The sequence below is a fragment of the Oryctolagus cuniculus genome, chromosome 1 (genome assembly GCF_964237555.1).
Source record: "Oryctolagus cuniculus chromosome 1, mOryCun1.1, whole genome shotgun sequence".
Classification (NCBI taxonomy): Eukaryota; Metazoa; Chordata; class Mammalia; order Lagomorpha; family Leporidae; genus Oryctolagus; species Oryctolagus cuniculus.
In genome coordinates, this window is record NC_091432.1 from 7117150 (window position 1) to 7132866 (window position 15717).

A 15717-nucleotide genomic window follows, 5' to 3' on the forward strand; every position below is an offset into this window, starting at 1 on the left:
TCCTCGGTAGGAGGGCGGGCTTTTGGTTCTTGCCTTGGGGGGGGTGCATGCACTCCACCACCCTAACTTCCTCTGGGACCGCCCTGACCGCCTGTTAACCCGTCGGGGTCCTCACAACCCCAGCTTCTGCCGAGCTGGCTGGCCAATCCTGCTCACTGGGGAACGCGGGGCGCGGCTGTTGGGGTGGTGACCTCGCGGGCAGGCGGGCCGCTGGCTGCTGCTGGAGCCCCCTGAGGTGGTACTGAAGTAGGCAGGCCTACAGGTTAAAATCGATTAGGTCTGTGAGCTGGAAGACCACGCCTTCGCCACGCCCCTGTGTGACCTCATCCCCCCACCTGGCCACACCTGGGCGCCCACCAGCCAATCAGGGTAATTAACCACTCCCCTTTGGAAGTGGGTTAAAGCCTGGGACACGGTGTGTCCGGCCCTCTTCTCTTCTGCCCTGGCCTCTCGCCAGGAGGGGCTCGCTGTAGCCCTGCGCCTCCAGGGCGCGTGGCCTTCGGGCCACCCCTCAGGCTTCCTGGCCCAGGTGCTCCTCCTCGTGGCTGGTTCCTGGTGCTCGTGTGAACCCAGATTTACCCCTCTCCCTTAATAAAGCTCCCACTCTCCTACGCATCTTTCACACTAAATAAAGGCCTAAAATGTGCCGTGCTGCCTCGTTTATCTGTGCCGGTATTTAGAATTCTTCTCTAAATATTGGGCAAGAGCCCTCTCGGGCTTATAAATGTTGGGGATTTAGTAAAAAGCGTATGGTGAAATCGTACGGCACCCCAAATTCCGGTAGCATACGTGGCACCCCAGATAGCGCTTCTGGGGGACTTTACGGGGCCATATTTTTGTGTGAATTTTAGGGGTCATTCCTGATTTCAGTGCCTGGGTCTGGTGCCTGGCTCCGGACCCCTGGCGTCTGCCAATGCCCACCCTGAGAGGCCACACTGATGGCTTAAGTAGTTGGTGTCCGGCTGCCTGAATCGGAGACCTGGGTTGACCTCTGTGCTCCTGGCTTTGGGCCCCACTTGGGAAGTGACCCAGTGGACGGGAGCTCACTCTGTCACTCAAGTAAATTAATCCAGTGTTTAAAAATAGTGCTCTACTCTGGTGAATTGGCGAAGCGAGGCGCTGTGCCGTAAGCTTCAAGGAGTGAGACGATGGTGATTATCCTTCAGGAACTATCCCTTAGAGAGCCACGGGGCTCCATCTGGGGCCCGGCCGTCCACGCTCACAGCCTGCGGTGGGGGGTGTAACTCTGACTTTCAAATAAATAAATAAATCTTAAAAAAAAAAAAAGAAATTATGCTCGTTAGGGGTGTAAGTCTCTCTCTTTTTTTTTGACAGGCAGAGTGGACAGTGAGAGAGACAGAGAGAAAGGTCTTTTTCCATTGGTTCACCCCCTCAATGGCTGCTGTGGCCTGTGCGCTGCGGCCCACACACCGCACTGATCCGAAGCCAGGAGCCAGGTGCTTCTCCTGGTCTCCCATGGGGTGACTTGGGTCATTCTCCACTGCACTCCGGGGCCACAGCAGAGAGCTGGCCTGGAAGAGGGGCAACCGGGACAGAATCCGGCGCCCCGACCGGGACTAGAACCCGGTGTGCCGGTGCCGCAGGCGGAGGATTAGCCTAGTGAGCCGCGGTGCCAGCCAAGGGGTGTGAGTCTCTTTAGTTGGGGGTTCCAGGTGTTGGAGAATTTTAACAGCGATTCTACTCTGGAAGATGTAGTTTAAAATCTATTAGGGAATTTAATTACCTAAGTTTGTAATCGGCATTCATTTTTAGAATTTAATCTGTTGGATTTATGAGTTAATTAAATATTGATCAAGGCATAAGTAAAGGTAATTGTTCTTACTTTATACTAAATTATTAGATTTATAAATAGAAAACTAGATTTGTAAGTTGCACTCGGATGTGTAAGAAAAGCTTGTCCCGTTTCTAATGTATGAGTTTCGTAAGCACAGTGTTCACTGACACGCAGCAGCGGGAGGTAGCTCCCGTCTGCACACAGCCCCTGCCCGCGGTATAACCCACAGCGCCCTGAGCCGGAGCCCCAGGGCAGCAGCCCACAGACTGCTTCCTCTGTGCTTCTGTGGGCGCCCTGCCTCGCACACCCCCCAAACAGCACTGCAGGGTCTCGCAAAATCGTCCCTTTCCCACAAGGCCGAGCTCAAATAGTTAGACTCGCGGGTCTTCGCCCAGGGCCACCTGAGCACGGGGAGCTGTAGCTGGGGCCGCCACCATCCTGGCCGCCTCATGGAACAGGGCTGGGTCTCAGTGCTAAGAAACAGCAGGGGTAGGGGCTGGCGCTGTGGCACAGTGGGTGAACGCCCTGGCCTGAAGTGCCGGCATCCCATATGGGTGCCAGTTCGAGTCCCAGATGCTCCATTTACGATCCAGCTCTCTGCTATGGCCTGGGAAAGCAGTGGAAGATGGCCCAAGTCCTTGGGCCCCTGCACCCACGTGGGAGACCTGGAGGAAGCTCCTGGCTCCTGGCTTCAGATCTGCGCAGCTCCGGCCATTGCGGCCATTTGGGGAGTGAACCATCGGATGAAGGACCTCTCTCTCTCTCTTTCTGCCTCTTCTCTCTCTGGATAACTCTGACTTTCAAATAAATAAATAAATATTTTAAAAAGAAAATCAGTTGATTAATTAAAAACTAATACATATTAATAAAATACTTATTTAAAAAGATTTGTTATTCATTTGAAAGGCAGAGCTACACAGAGAGAGGGACATCTTCCATCTGTCAGTCCACTCTCCAGATGGCTGCAATGGCTGAGACCGGGCCAGGCAGAAGCCAGGAGCTGGGAACTTCATCTGGGTCTCCCACGTGGGTGCAGGGGCCCGAGCATCAGCAGGCAGCTGGGATTGGAAGCACACCCCACCATGCCACAACGCCAGCCCCCTACTGACTTTTTTATTTTTAAGATATATTTATTTATTTGAGAGGCAGAGGCAGAGAGAGAGGTCTTCTATCTGCTGGTTCACTCCCCAAATTACCGCAACAGCCGGATCTGTGCCGACCCGAAGCCAGGAGCCAGGAGCTTTCCCCGGGTCTCCCACGCAGGTGCAGGGGCCCAAGGACTTGGGCCATCTTCTACTGCTTTCCCAGGCCACAGCAGAGAGCTGGATCGGAAGTGGAGCAGCCCGGACATGAACGAACACCCGTGTGGGAAGCTGGCACTGCAGGCAGCAGCCTTACCTGCTACGCCACAGCGCTGGCACCCTGCCCCCCCGCAACTTTAAATTGAGAGAAAATCCTGGATCATCGAGGTGGGCCCTCATAAAGGCCCTCGAAACGGAAGTGGGGGAGCGGAGGAGAGAGTTGGAGAGAGTGCCACTCCGTGACGAGGCACACAGACCTTCGCGTGGCTGCGGCTGGGCGTGGGGCTGGAGGAAGGGGCCAGGCGCCCGGCAGGGGGTGGTCTCCGGAAACTGGCAGAAGAAAGAAACCCGGATTCTCCCCTGGAGCTTCCAAAAGGAGCCCAGCCCAGCTGGTGCCTTGATCGGAGTGGAAAGCTTGTGGGATTTCTTCCTTTCTTTTTTTTGAAGATTTATTTTATCTATTTGAAAGGCAGAGGTAGAGAGAGGCAGAGGTAGAGAGAGAGAGAGAGAGAGAGAGAGAGAGGTCTTCCATCTGCTGGTTCACTCCCCAACTGGCCACAATGGCCGGAGCTGAGCCAATCCAAAGCCAGGAGCCAGGAACTTTTTCCGGGTCTCCCACCCACCCCGTTGCAGGGGCCCAAGGACTTGGGCCATCTTCTACTGCTACCCCAGGCCATAGCAGAGAGCTGGATTGGAAGAGGAGCAGCTGGGAGTAGAACCGGCACCCATATGGGATGCCAGAGCTTCAGGCCAGGGCTTTAGCCCTCTGTGCCACAGCGCCAGCCCCTCTGGTGAAATTTCTGACCCACACAGCTTGAAGAACCAATGCCAAGCTGTTGCTGCCGCCAAACACGTGGCGATGTTATAGCAGTGAGGGGACGCGGGCCTGGGGCCACCCAGTGCCACTCTGGCCATCAGCGACACCTGCACGAGCACTTTGCAGGCCACAGGTGGGCGCCGAGGAGGTCTGGACCTGGGGCCTGTGCCGGCTGCCTATCTGGCTCTCGGTGACCCAGAGAGATCCTGGGTGGAGAGCAGCCACTGAAGGTGCAGGGTGTGCGGGGGCGCAAGGCCACAGGTCCAAGAGGACACAGAGGGCGCATCACGAGGGGACGTGTGCGTGGCGGGAGGCTGCTCTGAGCTGGCCGGGTCGCGGGGCAGCCGGAGAGGTGGCCCCAGGCTAAGGGAATGCACCTGGGCTCTTTCCGGAAAGACTAACATTCACAAGGTCACCTTTTGGAAAAAATGGTTTTTTACTTTATGTTTTTTTTTGTTGTTGTTGTTTCAGATTTTCAAGGCAGAGTGACAGGAAAAGTGAGATAGCTTTCACGTGCTAGTTCACTCCCCAAATGCTTGTACCAGCCAGGACTGGGCCAGGCCAAAGCCAGGAGCCAGGAGCGAGGAGCTTCACCCATGGCTGGCGGGGGCCCAAGCCCTTGGGCCACCAACTCTCCCAGGTGTGTTTCAGGAAGCTGGAACTGAGTGAGGCGTGGCCGGGACCTGAACCAGGCGCTCTCCCGTGGATGTGGCGTCCCGAGTTGCCGCAGCCGTCCTGCCAAAGTTTATCCTCAGAACCTTGTTCACCAAGGGGGGGCATGCCTCCAGGGTCATCCAGAGGGCAAGAAGGCCACGGTCACGCAAAGCTGAATCCCCAGGACAGAGGCTCTTTTTATTTATTTTCTTAAGAATTATTTGGCCGGCGCCGTGGCTCACTAGGCTAATCCTCCGCCTTGCGGCGCCGGCACACCGGGTTCTAGTCCCGGTCGGGGCGCCGGATTCTGTCCCGGTACCGGCCGTGGCGACCATTGGAGGGAAAACCAACAGAAAAGGAAGACCTTTCTCTCTGTCTCTCTCTCTCACTGTCCACTCTGCCTGTCAAAAAAAAGAATTATTTTATGTATTTGAAGTTCAGAGTTATACACAAAGAGAAAGAGAGGCCGAGAGAGAGAGAGAGAGAGAGAGATCCTCCATTCTGCTGGTTCACTCCCCAAATGACCGAAACGGCCAGAGCTGAGCTGATCCGAAGCCAGGAGCCAGGAGCCAGGAGCCAGGAGCTTCCTCCAGGTCTCCCACGTGGGTGCAGGGCCCCCAAGGACCTGGGCCATCTTCTACTGTTTTCCCAGGCTGTAGCAGAGAGCTGGATCAGAAGAGGAGCAGCCAGGACTAGAACCAGTGCCCATATGGGATGCCAGCACTGCAGGGTGGGGTTTTAACCGGCTGCGCCATAGTGCCACCTCCCCCATCTTTTTTTTTTTTTTTTTTTCAAGTTTTTATTTACTTGAGAGGCAGAGTTACAGGGAGAGACAGAGATCTTCCTTCCACTGGTTCACTCCCCAAATGGCCGCAATGGCCAGAGCTGGGTTGGTCCAAAGCCAGGAGCCAGGAGCTTTTTCTGGGTCTCCCACGTGGGTGCAGGGGCCCAAGCACTTGGGCCATCCTCCACTGCTTTCCCAGGCCATAGCAGAGAGCTGGATTGGAAGTGGAGCAGCCGGGACTTGAACCGGCGCCCATATGAATTCCGGCACTGCAGGCAGCAGCTTTATCCACTGGGCCACAGTACCGGCCCCTGCTCCACTTCTGATCCAGCTCTCTGCTGTGGCCTGGGAAAGCAGCAGCAGATGGCCCAAGTCCTTGGGCCCTGCACCCGCGTGGGAGACCTGGAGGAATCTGCTGGTTCCTGGCTTCAGCCGGCCCAGCCCCGGCCATCAGACATTTGGGGAGTAAACCAGCAGATGGAAGATGTCTTTCCTCTTCTCTCTGTATCCTGCCTTTCAAATAAATAAATAAATGTTTTTTAAAAAATCCACTAGATCTGTTATTCCATTTATCAAGCATAGTAATAATATAGCAATGTATACAATATTTATAATAAAAAAATCTGTCCTCATGGTGTTTGTAAAACGTTATGAAGGGCCGGCCTTGTGGCACAGCTGGTTACGCCGCCCCCCCGCGACACCAGCATCCCAACACCCAGCTGTTCCACTTCCAACCCAGGTCCTTGCTAGGGGCCTGGGAAGGCAGCAGCAGAGGACCCCAGTCCTTGGGCCTGCACTCACACAGGCGACCTGGAAGAAGCTCCTGGCTCCTGGCTGCAGCCTGGCTCAGCCCCAGCCATTATGACCATGTGGGGAGTGAACCAGTGGATGCAAGAGCTCTCTCTGTCTCTCTCTGTCTCTCTGCCTTTCAAATACATAAAAAATAAAATTTAAGAAAATAGCATCGGCCAGCGCCGCGGCTCACTAGGCTAATCCTCCACCTGCGGCGCTGGCACACCAGGTTCTAGTCCCGGTCGGGGCGCCGGATTCTGTCCCGGTTGCCCCTCTTCCAGGCCAGCTCTCTGCTGTGGCCCAGGAGTGCAGTGGAGGATGGCCCAGGTCCATGGGCCCTGCACCCCATGGGAGACCAGGAGAAGCACCTAGCTCCTGGCTTCCGATCAGCGTGATGTGCCGGCCACAGCGGCCATCAGGGGGAGAACCAACGGAAAAGGAAGACCTTTCTGTCTGTCTCTCACTGTCCACTCTGCCTGTCAAAAAAAAAAAAAAAGATTAAAAAAAAAGGAAATAGCATCTTTACTAAAAAAAAAAAAAAAAAGAGTAAAAAGTCGGTGGACATTTGGCCCAGGCTGAGACCAGCGCTAGCGCCCGGGGTCTGCTGATGCCAATGCTGGATCCCTGCCACCCCCACGGGAGACAGGGTTGATGGCGCGCTCCCGGGCCTTAAGCTCACTCTCTGCTTTTCAAATAGTAACAATAAAAACATTTTTCCCCCGAAATCCCACTATTCTCCACCCTGGCCCAAGAGGCATTGGCGCAGAGCCGGACGCAGCGGTTCCCGACACCTGTCACCCCCCCAAGGCGGGCCGGGACGCGCCGCTCCCGGGGCCTGGGGGAGCGGTGGGGAGCGGGGTGCGGCGTGCGGACCGCCCCGGGGACTCCCTCCGGCCCGGGCAGGCGCCGAGGGCGCGGGGGCTGCGGCTCGCGCCAGGCCGCCGGCCGCCACCGACGCCGAACCGCAAGGAGGCGCCCGCGCGGGGCGCGCACGTGTGCATAGGAGCGCGCGGGCCCGGCCGGCGGCCCGGACTACAAGTTCCAGGGTGCCCAGCGGCGCGCCCGGGGTGTTGTGTCCGCGCCCCCGGCAGGCTCCGAGCAGGTCGCCACGGGCTGGCACACGCCACCTGGCCCCGAGTAAATAAGGGAGAGACTCTCCCGAGCACCGTAAATAGAGTCCGAGTGGGCGGGGAGCCGCTCCGCGCCGCCCGCTCATGTCCCTGCCGAGCCGAGTGTCCGGCAGCCTGGTACAGCTGCGCGCCGCGGGGCAGCTGCTCGGCGCCCCGCGTCCCTGGCCCAGCCCCTCGGCCGGTGCCACGCGGACCCCCGGCAGTGCGTGCGGACCCCCGGCGTCCCTGGGCGCGTTCGCCCCGCGCGCGCGGGCCTCAGCGGGAGTTGGGGCTTGGGGGGCGGTGGCGGTGGGGCCGAGCGCCGGGGTGCGCACCTGGGCCCCCCTGGCCATGGCGGCGAAGGTGGACCTGAGCACCTCCACCGACTGGAAGGAGGCAAAATGTAAGTGGAAGGGCGAGGGGCGCGGGCAGCCCCGCGTGGGTCTTCCTGGCTGGCCGGCGCCGCGGAGCTGCCCCTTCTGCCCGGACACCCGGGGGAGCTGACACCCTGGATTGGCTCCCTGCCCCCTCCCTCGTGTGCCCAGCCCCGCCAACCCCTTAAGCCCAGACCAGGGCCAGGTCTCAGTCAGGGGCAGCGTGAGGAAGGCGGCCTTGCCCGGCGGCAGTGGGTCTCAGGACACCCCCAGAGATCAAGCGGAGGCCCCCATGGCTACCTCCACTGTGCAGGAGGGAAACTGAGGCCCAGTGCCCGCCCCCTCCTCCTGGGCTCCCCAAGGTCACTGGGGGAGTTCTGGGCAGGCCTGAATTGAGCCCCCCCTGCCCGCTCAGTTTGCATACTTCGCCTTTGAGGCCCAGAGGTGCAGGGGACAGGCAGAGGGAAGGCGCCAGAGCCAGTGACCCAGCTGGTGGGCTCGGAGAGCGCCAGCCGGCTGCCCTGGGCAGGCTGCCTCACCCCCACCCTCGCCGCCCTGGGCAGGCCTCCCTGGGCATGTGATCCGGTGCCCTTTTACCCTCACCGCTGGCTTCTGGCCACATGAGCACTCTCTGTCCCATTTCTGGGGGGCAGAAGTCAGAGGAGCTGGAAGCATGGTTGGCGTTGGGGTGCTGTGGCTGGGAAAGCCAGAGACACCCCTTCCCTGCAGAGACTCAAAGCACTGTGTGCCCCCCTACCCCCCCAGCAGGTGGGGGAGGGAGCTGACCTGCAGAGCCCCAAGTAGCCCCGTGTGGGGCCAGCTGCTCCTGCCTTTCACGGCCTGGCCCTGGCCTCGGGACTCCCGGCTGGATCCCCTTTCAGAAGTGCAGGGCGGCCGGCGGGGCCAGCGGGTGGGCACCGGGCAGGGCGGCCTGGGGCAGGCGGCGGCTTTGGAGCTGGTGCCTGGCGGTGGAGATCACAGGGACCGACCATGGGGGCGGGGGGCACCGGCCCTGGGATCTTCTAGCGCGGGCAGAGAGTGCCCGACTGGGGTCCCAGGGCCAAGGCCGAGACTGTCACACTGTGCCACCCAGGGCGGGAGCCGGGGGCTGGCAGGGGCCTCGCTGGACCTGCCGGGAGCCCTGCTCTCCCAGCTGTGTCGAACGGCAGCCCAGGGTGGCAAGGAAGGGCATGGATCCAGGTGCTAGTCCCCAGGCCTCGTGACGGGACACTGATGGGACCTCTCCCCACTGGAGCTGGGATCGCTGTTTACTGAGTGCCGTCTTTGTAGCTAGCTCGGCCGTAGTCAGATGGGTGGGGGCCCTGCCCACATGGAGCTTGTGATCTGGAGGCAGAAACCGGGGAAAAATGGGCTCCGGCCGCGGGGACCTGGTCTGGTAACATCGGTGCGGGCACGGAACTCTGATCTGCCTGAGCTGGGAGGTGGCCTGAGAGCTGGGCGGGGCTCTCCAGCCCCCTGATTGACAGCTGTCAGTTGCCCCAGGATCCCCTAGGGCCACCCCTGCCTTTGTTTCTCACTGGGTTCAGGTTCTGCCTCGGGCTGTGGTCGGTGCACTGTGGGTGCCGTGTGTCCAGCTGTGCCTCGGCTGCTCTGAGCCCTGCCCTGCCCCCGACAGGCGCCCCCTAGGGCTAAGCACTCTTATTTTCTAACAAAACTATTTCCTTATTTGAAAGGGGGAGAGAGGGAGGGATCTTACACGCACTGTTCCCTCCCCAGAGGCCCACAGCAGCCAGGGCTGGGCCAGCCAGAACTCCAGCCGAGTGAGTGGCAGGGCCCCTCGCTGGAGCCGCCACCTGCTGCCTCCCAGCATGCTGGGCTGTGAAGGGGAGCCAGGACTGGGCCACCGCGCCACACACCTGCCCCCCCATCTGATGACCCGCCTCTCTCCTGTCTTCCTGGACTTCCTGTAGACTGGAGCAGGCATCGCGTCCAACTCCCACCCTGGCGTGCATGTCGTAGGGAGCTGCGTGATGGTGTCTGTCTCCCGTCCCATGTGTCGCCCGTGACCTCGTAACCAGCGCAGTGCGCTCGGCACAGCCTAGGGTGATGCACGCACAGCTCCGGGTCACTGAGCACGCGTTCCTCCCATGCCTGTCTGTAAGTGACAGCCCCTGTCTGTGCCCACGCTCCTGCTGGCCGGCGCAGGGCTTCTGGGGCACAGGCTGCCCCCAGCGCTCTGATGGCCGTGGGCCCGCGTTTCTTTCCGGCATGTACTAGGGAGGCCTCTCGGAGCTGAGATGGTCTCATGTAACTCTCAGGAGTGCCCAGTTCGCGGGAGGCTGCCGGACAGGGCCCACGCGGGGAAGTGGCCGGCAGTGGCTGTGCCTGGGCAGGCCCTCCCGTGCCCAGCACACGGCCACCTGGAAGCCAGGCGCGTGGCTCAGCGGCGGCGTTCTCAGCTGGGGGGCTGCGTGAGTGGCACGGGAGGCGGTCAGCCCGCTGGCCAGTCGCTGCGTGTTGCAGTGCGTGTGTGGTGGTGGCCACGGGCGTGGGACACCCCAGCCCATGGCCCGTCCTGTTCTCGGGACAGATGGCAGCGTTTAGCTGCCCTGGGTGCCCCTCTGCTGCCAAGCCGGCAGCCTGTTTCTGTCGACCCATTCTCCCCCAGGGAAGTAGCTGTCACCAGGCCGGTCTCCCGGCAGGAGAACTCGTGCCGGCTGATTTCACCGCCTGGTTCCTGGGGCCCTCGTCCTGCCAGGCCAGGCCGGGCCTTTGGAGTGGAAGATCGTGGAGGCACTAAGACCGGCCAGGCACTTGGGCGTACAGGGCCTGAGGGTTGGCACCTGGGTGCACCCGGGTTACCACAGGCAGGGCTGGGTGCTGGAGAGGGAAGGGTCATTGGTGCCCCACAGGGACTGCCGCCACACAGCCCAGGCCTCAGCGTCCTCATCTGTAAATGGGACCAGCAGCGCCCCTCAGAGGCTGTGCAGGGATCACAGAGTCCGTGGCCCACAGGGGCTGGTGCTGCGGTCTAGCAGGTTAGGCCTCTGCCCGTGACGCTGGCATCCCACTGGGCACGGGTTCGAGTCCCGGCCTCTCCGCTTCAGTTCCAGCTCCCTGCCAATGCGCCTGGGAAAGCAGTAGAAGATGGTCCAAGTCCTTGGGCCCTGCACCCTTGTGGGAGACCTGGAAGAAGCTCCTGGCTCCTGGCTTCGGACTGGCACAGCCTTGGCCGTTGCAGCCATTTGGGGAGTGAACCAGGGGATGGAAGACCTCTCTCTCTCTCTCTCTCTCTCTGCCTTTCAAAAAAAAAAAAAAAAAAAAATAGATAATTCTAAAAAAAAAAAAAAAAATCCATGGCTCACAGAAGGGTCCCTGCTCCTCATTGCCCACGGCCCCGTCTGCTCTGCTCCGGCTGTGGTGACCTGGGCTCACAGAAGGGTCCCTGCTCCTCATTGCCCACGGCCCCGTCTGCTCTGCTCCGGCTGTGGTGACCTGGGCTCCTGTAGACCTGCTTCCAGGTGGGGGTCAAGGACAAGGACAAGGTCCCTGAGCTGTGTGTCCTCTCCCCGATGCGCGGCCCCAGCCCTCATTCCTGCCACCGGGATTCCTGGCGAGCACTGGTGCGTCCCAGTGGACTGGCGGCTGAGCAGTCCCGGCTTCGGCACAGGCAGAGCCAGGGGCCGGGGGCCAGCAGACAAGCGGCGAGGCGCCTCAGCACCGGTGATGGACACTCTGCCCGGGAGCCCCGCCCACACGCGCCCGCCCCCAGCTCTCCCAGCAGCCCCGAGCAAAGAGCCATAAAGACACTTCTTAAAACACATCATTGAATTCCCGTTGGCTCAGCGCACTTTATGGTCCTGGCCAGGCTGCTTCCTCCCGCCGGCCGCCGCGCCCGGGAGCCGCTGGAAGCGCGCTCTGGGGTCAGGCCTTCCCATCAAAATTTACTGCGAACATCTTTTTACAACACCTGTCTCACCGAGCTGTGAAATAGTCTCGCCTCTTCAAACATGAAGGAAAGAGAAAATGCATGTTTCACGTCTTTTATAAAAAAAAAAAGAAACGAAACTACACTTGTGCATGCAGTGTGGAAACTGCTAGAAATACACAGGCCGAGGGGTCCAGCCGGGGAGTGAGGGGCCTGGGCCCAGCTGACGGGCGGAGCCGAGGCTGTGAGTGTGGCCCTGGCAGACACCGTTGGCTTTCTCTCCCTCCACGCCCCACTCCCCGGGGATCCACCAGGCCACACCTGGTTCTGGAAATGGGGCCGCAGCACCCAGCCCGCAGGCCTTGGGGACCTCAGACTGGAAGGGACAGGCTGACAGATGTCCCCCAGGTCGGCGCCTTGCCCCCTGGTGGCGGAGCCCAGAGCCCAGCTGTTTTGGGGGCCTTGTGGGAGAGGGGCCGTGCAGGTCGTGGTCACCTGCTGGTTGGGGATGACCTTGGTTCTTTGTGCTCACCTGTGACGGGGCAGGCGCGCTGCTGCTCTCTCAAGGCTGTAGCACCTGCACACGATGTCCTCTAAGGGGCCCCGGCGGCTCTGGGAGCCAGAACTGGTTCTGCAAGGCGCCTGGGACCTGCTGCAGCAGAACCTCAGCTCGCCGAGGCCTGTGGGTTAGCCGGGGCCCAGCAGTGGCCTGGCCAGTGTCGTGGCTAGTGCTTGCGGTGGATGGCTTTGCTCACGGTGACGCACGAGGCCCAGTGTGGGGACCCGAGTGACCTGGGAAGCTCTTCCACCTGCAGTGGCCGCCAGTGTGGGGGAGGGTTCCTCCTGCCCAGGTCCGTGTGGCCGGCTTGGCTCCCTGTGGGCTGTTTTCCACGGTGTCTTCCCAGCCACCTGCTCGCCCGAGCCCGGGTGCGGGGAGGCCTGTCTCATCCCCGTCCTGGAGACGGCCAGACGGGGGCTCAGAAAGGGCACCTGACCCCTGAGCACGAGGTTAGGGGCTACAGGAGCCCAGCCATGGTGAGTCCTGGCGGGAAGAAGGGCTCAAGGTCACGGCCACTGCCCAAGAGGGGCCCGGGAGGCTGGCCCGGCCTGGCCTTCACTGGCCCGGCTGTTCTGGTCTTCTCCAGCCACACGGTGAGCGCAGGGAGTCTGCACATACCGTCCGCCCTGGAAGAGGGCTCTTAGCCACCTCCCCCTCGGCCCTCGGACGGCAGCTCCATTGCTGCCCACGGACACCCACGTGTGCCGGGCACCGTGCCAGGTCGGGGGATGCAGTGCAAGACGGCCTGACAGGCCATGATGGCCAAGGTCAAGGAGAGAGGAATTAAAGGCGCCTATCCCACATCCCTGCAGGACGCAGAGGGGGAGGGGGAGGGGACTGCTCTGGGGAGGGAGGGGCAGTGGGGAGGGCACTATAGAGAGTTCTGGCAGGGGCACAGCAGGTGCAAAGGCCCTGAGGCAGGAGACAGCCAGTGGCTGTTCTTGACGCTCAAAGGTGGCCCCTGGGGGCAGATCTGTGGGCCTGGGTCCAGGACGCGGAGTTTCAGACAGAGAAGGGGCAGCCTGGCTGGCCATCCCAGCACCCCTGGGCTGCTGCGCGGGGAACAAGGATGGGGGAGGGGGTGTGTGGGACAGTGTGGGAGGGGTAAGTGTCAGACTTGCAGCTGGATGGGGGTGGGAGGGGGAGGGGTAAATGTCAGACCTGCAGCTGGATGGGGCTGGGAGGGGGAGGAAGGAGCCAGGTGAAGAGGGGCTCAATGCACAGGAGGGGGGGTCGAGAGGAGGGAGAGGCTGGAGCTGATGACCCGGGGCGGGGTGTGAGGGGGGGAGGCTGGAGCTGATGACCCAGGGAGGGGTTGGTGGGGGGAGGGTGGAGTGATGACCCAGGGAGGGGTCGGAGGGGGGAGAGGCTGGAGCTGATGGCCCAGGGAGGGGTCAGAGGGGGAGAGGCTGGAGCTGATGGCCCAGGGAGGGGTGGGGGGATAGGCTGGAGCTGATGGCCCAGGGAGGGGTCGGGGGGGGGGGGAAGCTGGAGCTGATGGTGGGGCGGGGTGTGGCCAAGAGGTGAAGCTGCAGGAGACTTCCTGGCCCCCAGGAGGACACACTCCCTTGACCTTGATCTCAGTGGAGAGGCAGGTGCAGGGGCCAGGCTGGGTGCGTGGAGGGAGGAGGAGCGTGGACAGGCTGAGGAGGGGGCTGCGGCTGGGGGCAAATGTGAGGGTGGCGTGGCGGGGGTGCTGCAGGGGCAAGTCCTGGGAGGAGCGGGCGGGGCTGCTGTGCGGTGACCCCTGGGAGGGGGGACGGGCACTGGCAGAGGCAGTGGCTGGAGGCGGAACAGAGGAGGCTGGGCTCGGAGGAGCGGGGGCGGGTGCTGGGCAGAGCTGGAGTTGGGAGGGTGCCTCTGCTTGGTGGCCGGAGCCCCCTAGCCTGGCCCCAGCCCATGCCCTGTGTTACGTATCAGCAGCCAGGTGCACATTCAGACTGCCCGGCCTGCCTCCGGTCACCTGTCCTCGGGACAGCAGGACAGGTGTCCCAGGGGCCTTTCTGACCCTCATGCCGGTCTTGGCTGAGGCCTCTGCCCGCTGCCTGCCTGGCTGACACGATGGTGGGTGGCTGCTGTGCCCCTCCCCCTTTACAGAAGAGCTTGAGGGGTCGCCTGGCTCCTTCCAAGTCCCCCCCCCCGTCCTCTACCCCCACGGGAAGGAAGGATCCAAGCAGGAGCCCGTGGCCAGAACATCGTTCGTGGCATGCCCTCTGGGGGCTGAATTGTTTGGCTGCACCATGCCACGCCGGGGTCAGGCCTCGTGGGGCCAGGACCGTGGCTGTCCTGGTCAGCGATTCCGGCGTGGAGTACGAAGTGTTTGTGGCAGGGCGTGGGACATGGCCACCGGGAAGCGTGGCTCGGGCTGCCCTTGACGAAGGTCTCACCACGCCCTGTGCACGCTCAGCGTCTGTGGGTGTTGTCACCGCTGCCACCGGGGGCCCAGCGAGGAGACAGAGCAAGGAAAAGGACGGGTGGGGGCTACCCATCCCTGCCCCTTCCAGCCAGTCCCCTGGAAGGTTCCAGAAGGTAATCCACGCCCTCTGATTGGCCTCTCAGCTCTACACATCTCCTGTGGGTTTTGAGTTCCTCCACGGGGGCTTTGCTGTACGTTGCCCCTCCCAACCAGGCGGTCTGTGGGCGCTGCTCCCCGAAGCCCTGGCCGGCCGAGAGCCTGGTGTGCAGGCGGCTGTGGGCCAGCAGGGGGAGCCCGTGAGCCGTGAACCTCCCAGCAGCCTCTGAGGGGGGCTTAGGGTTCCTTGCCTGGTCCCGCTGGGCAGAAGCCTGGGGGACACAGCTGGAGCAGGGGGCCCGGAGCCCATGAGCAGGTGGGGACCTGGCTCCTTGCTCACCAGCTGTGTGGTCACAGCCAGCCTCTCTGAGCTCCTGGGACAAGTTCACCCTGGGCCCCAGCGCCCTGTGGCTCCTGGGGGAGCTTGGGGGGGTGGGTAGCACCCAGGAATACGGCGACCGGCTGATGACATCACCCATCGGGCGCCACCAGCCTTCACGGAGCCACAGTGTCGGCATTGGGGTCAAAGAAGGCTCTGGGACACCTGTCCTGGTTCCTTTCTTTAGGGGAAACTGAGGCCTAGGCTTAGAATTGAGCTGGGCCGTTTTCCGGCCACCTCGCAGTTCCGCTGACTCCCTAGGAGCCATTGCAAGTGTGCGCGCACCTGCTGGCCCCAGGCGGAGTCCCTGCGGGGGTGGGGGCGGGGCGGGCGGCCCCAGCCCCCCTCCTGCAGGCACCGACTCCCTGCCCCTCCCCGCAGCTTTCCTGAAGGGCCTGAGCGACAAGCAGCGGGAGGGACACTACTTCTGCCAGGACTTCGTCAGGCTGAAGAAGATCCCCACGTGGAAGGAGATGGCGAAGGGTAGGAGCCCCCGGGCCTGGGAGACCCGCGCCCGTACTTCCTGGTCAGCACCACCTGCGGCCAGTTCCCTTTCTGGCCCCCAGACGCCACTAGGGAAGGTGGCCCCAGGCCCGGATTGCTTGGTTGGCAGGCGCTGGGGCTGGAAGCCGTGGGGTGGTCGCTGGCCTGCTGCTTTGCCCCCAGCCCCTGCAGACGGCAGAGCTGGCAAAGCCAGGCCCTTGCGCCCGGCTCCTGGTCCGCTCCAGCCTCAGTCTTCCCCGCTGTCAAAT

The 15717-nt window shown here is 61.9% G+C and overlaps 1 protein-coding gene across 6 annotated transcripts in view; it reads left to right on the top strand.

The window, feature by feature from the left end:
* Window positions 1–7201: 7201 nt before the first annotated feature.
* Window positions 7202–15717, top strand: part of MACROD1 (mono-ADP ribosylhydrolase 1) — a 112784-nt gene continuing 104268 nt past the window's right edge. For 3 of the 6 annotated variants that reach the window (XR_011386650.1, XR_011386652.1, XM_051833144.2), the window contains exons 1-2: window positions 7202–7655; window positions 15347–15448. Coding sequence is in view for 4 of the 6 variants with exons in the window: in XM_051833144.2 (XP_051689104.2) it covers window positions 7358–7655; window positions 15347–15448 (400 nt within the window). In the remaining 2 variants the exon portion in view is untranslated. The remainder of the gene's footprint in view (window positions 7656–15346; window positions 15449–15717) is intronic. The other 3 variants (XM_070069161.1, XM_051833143.2, XM_051833145.2) reach the window with 3 other exon arrangements.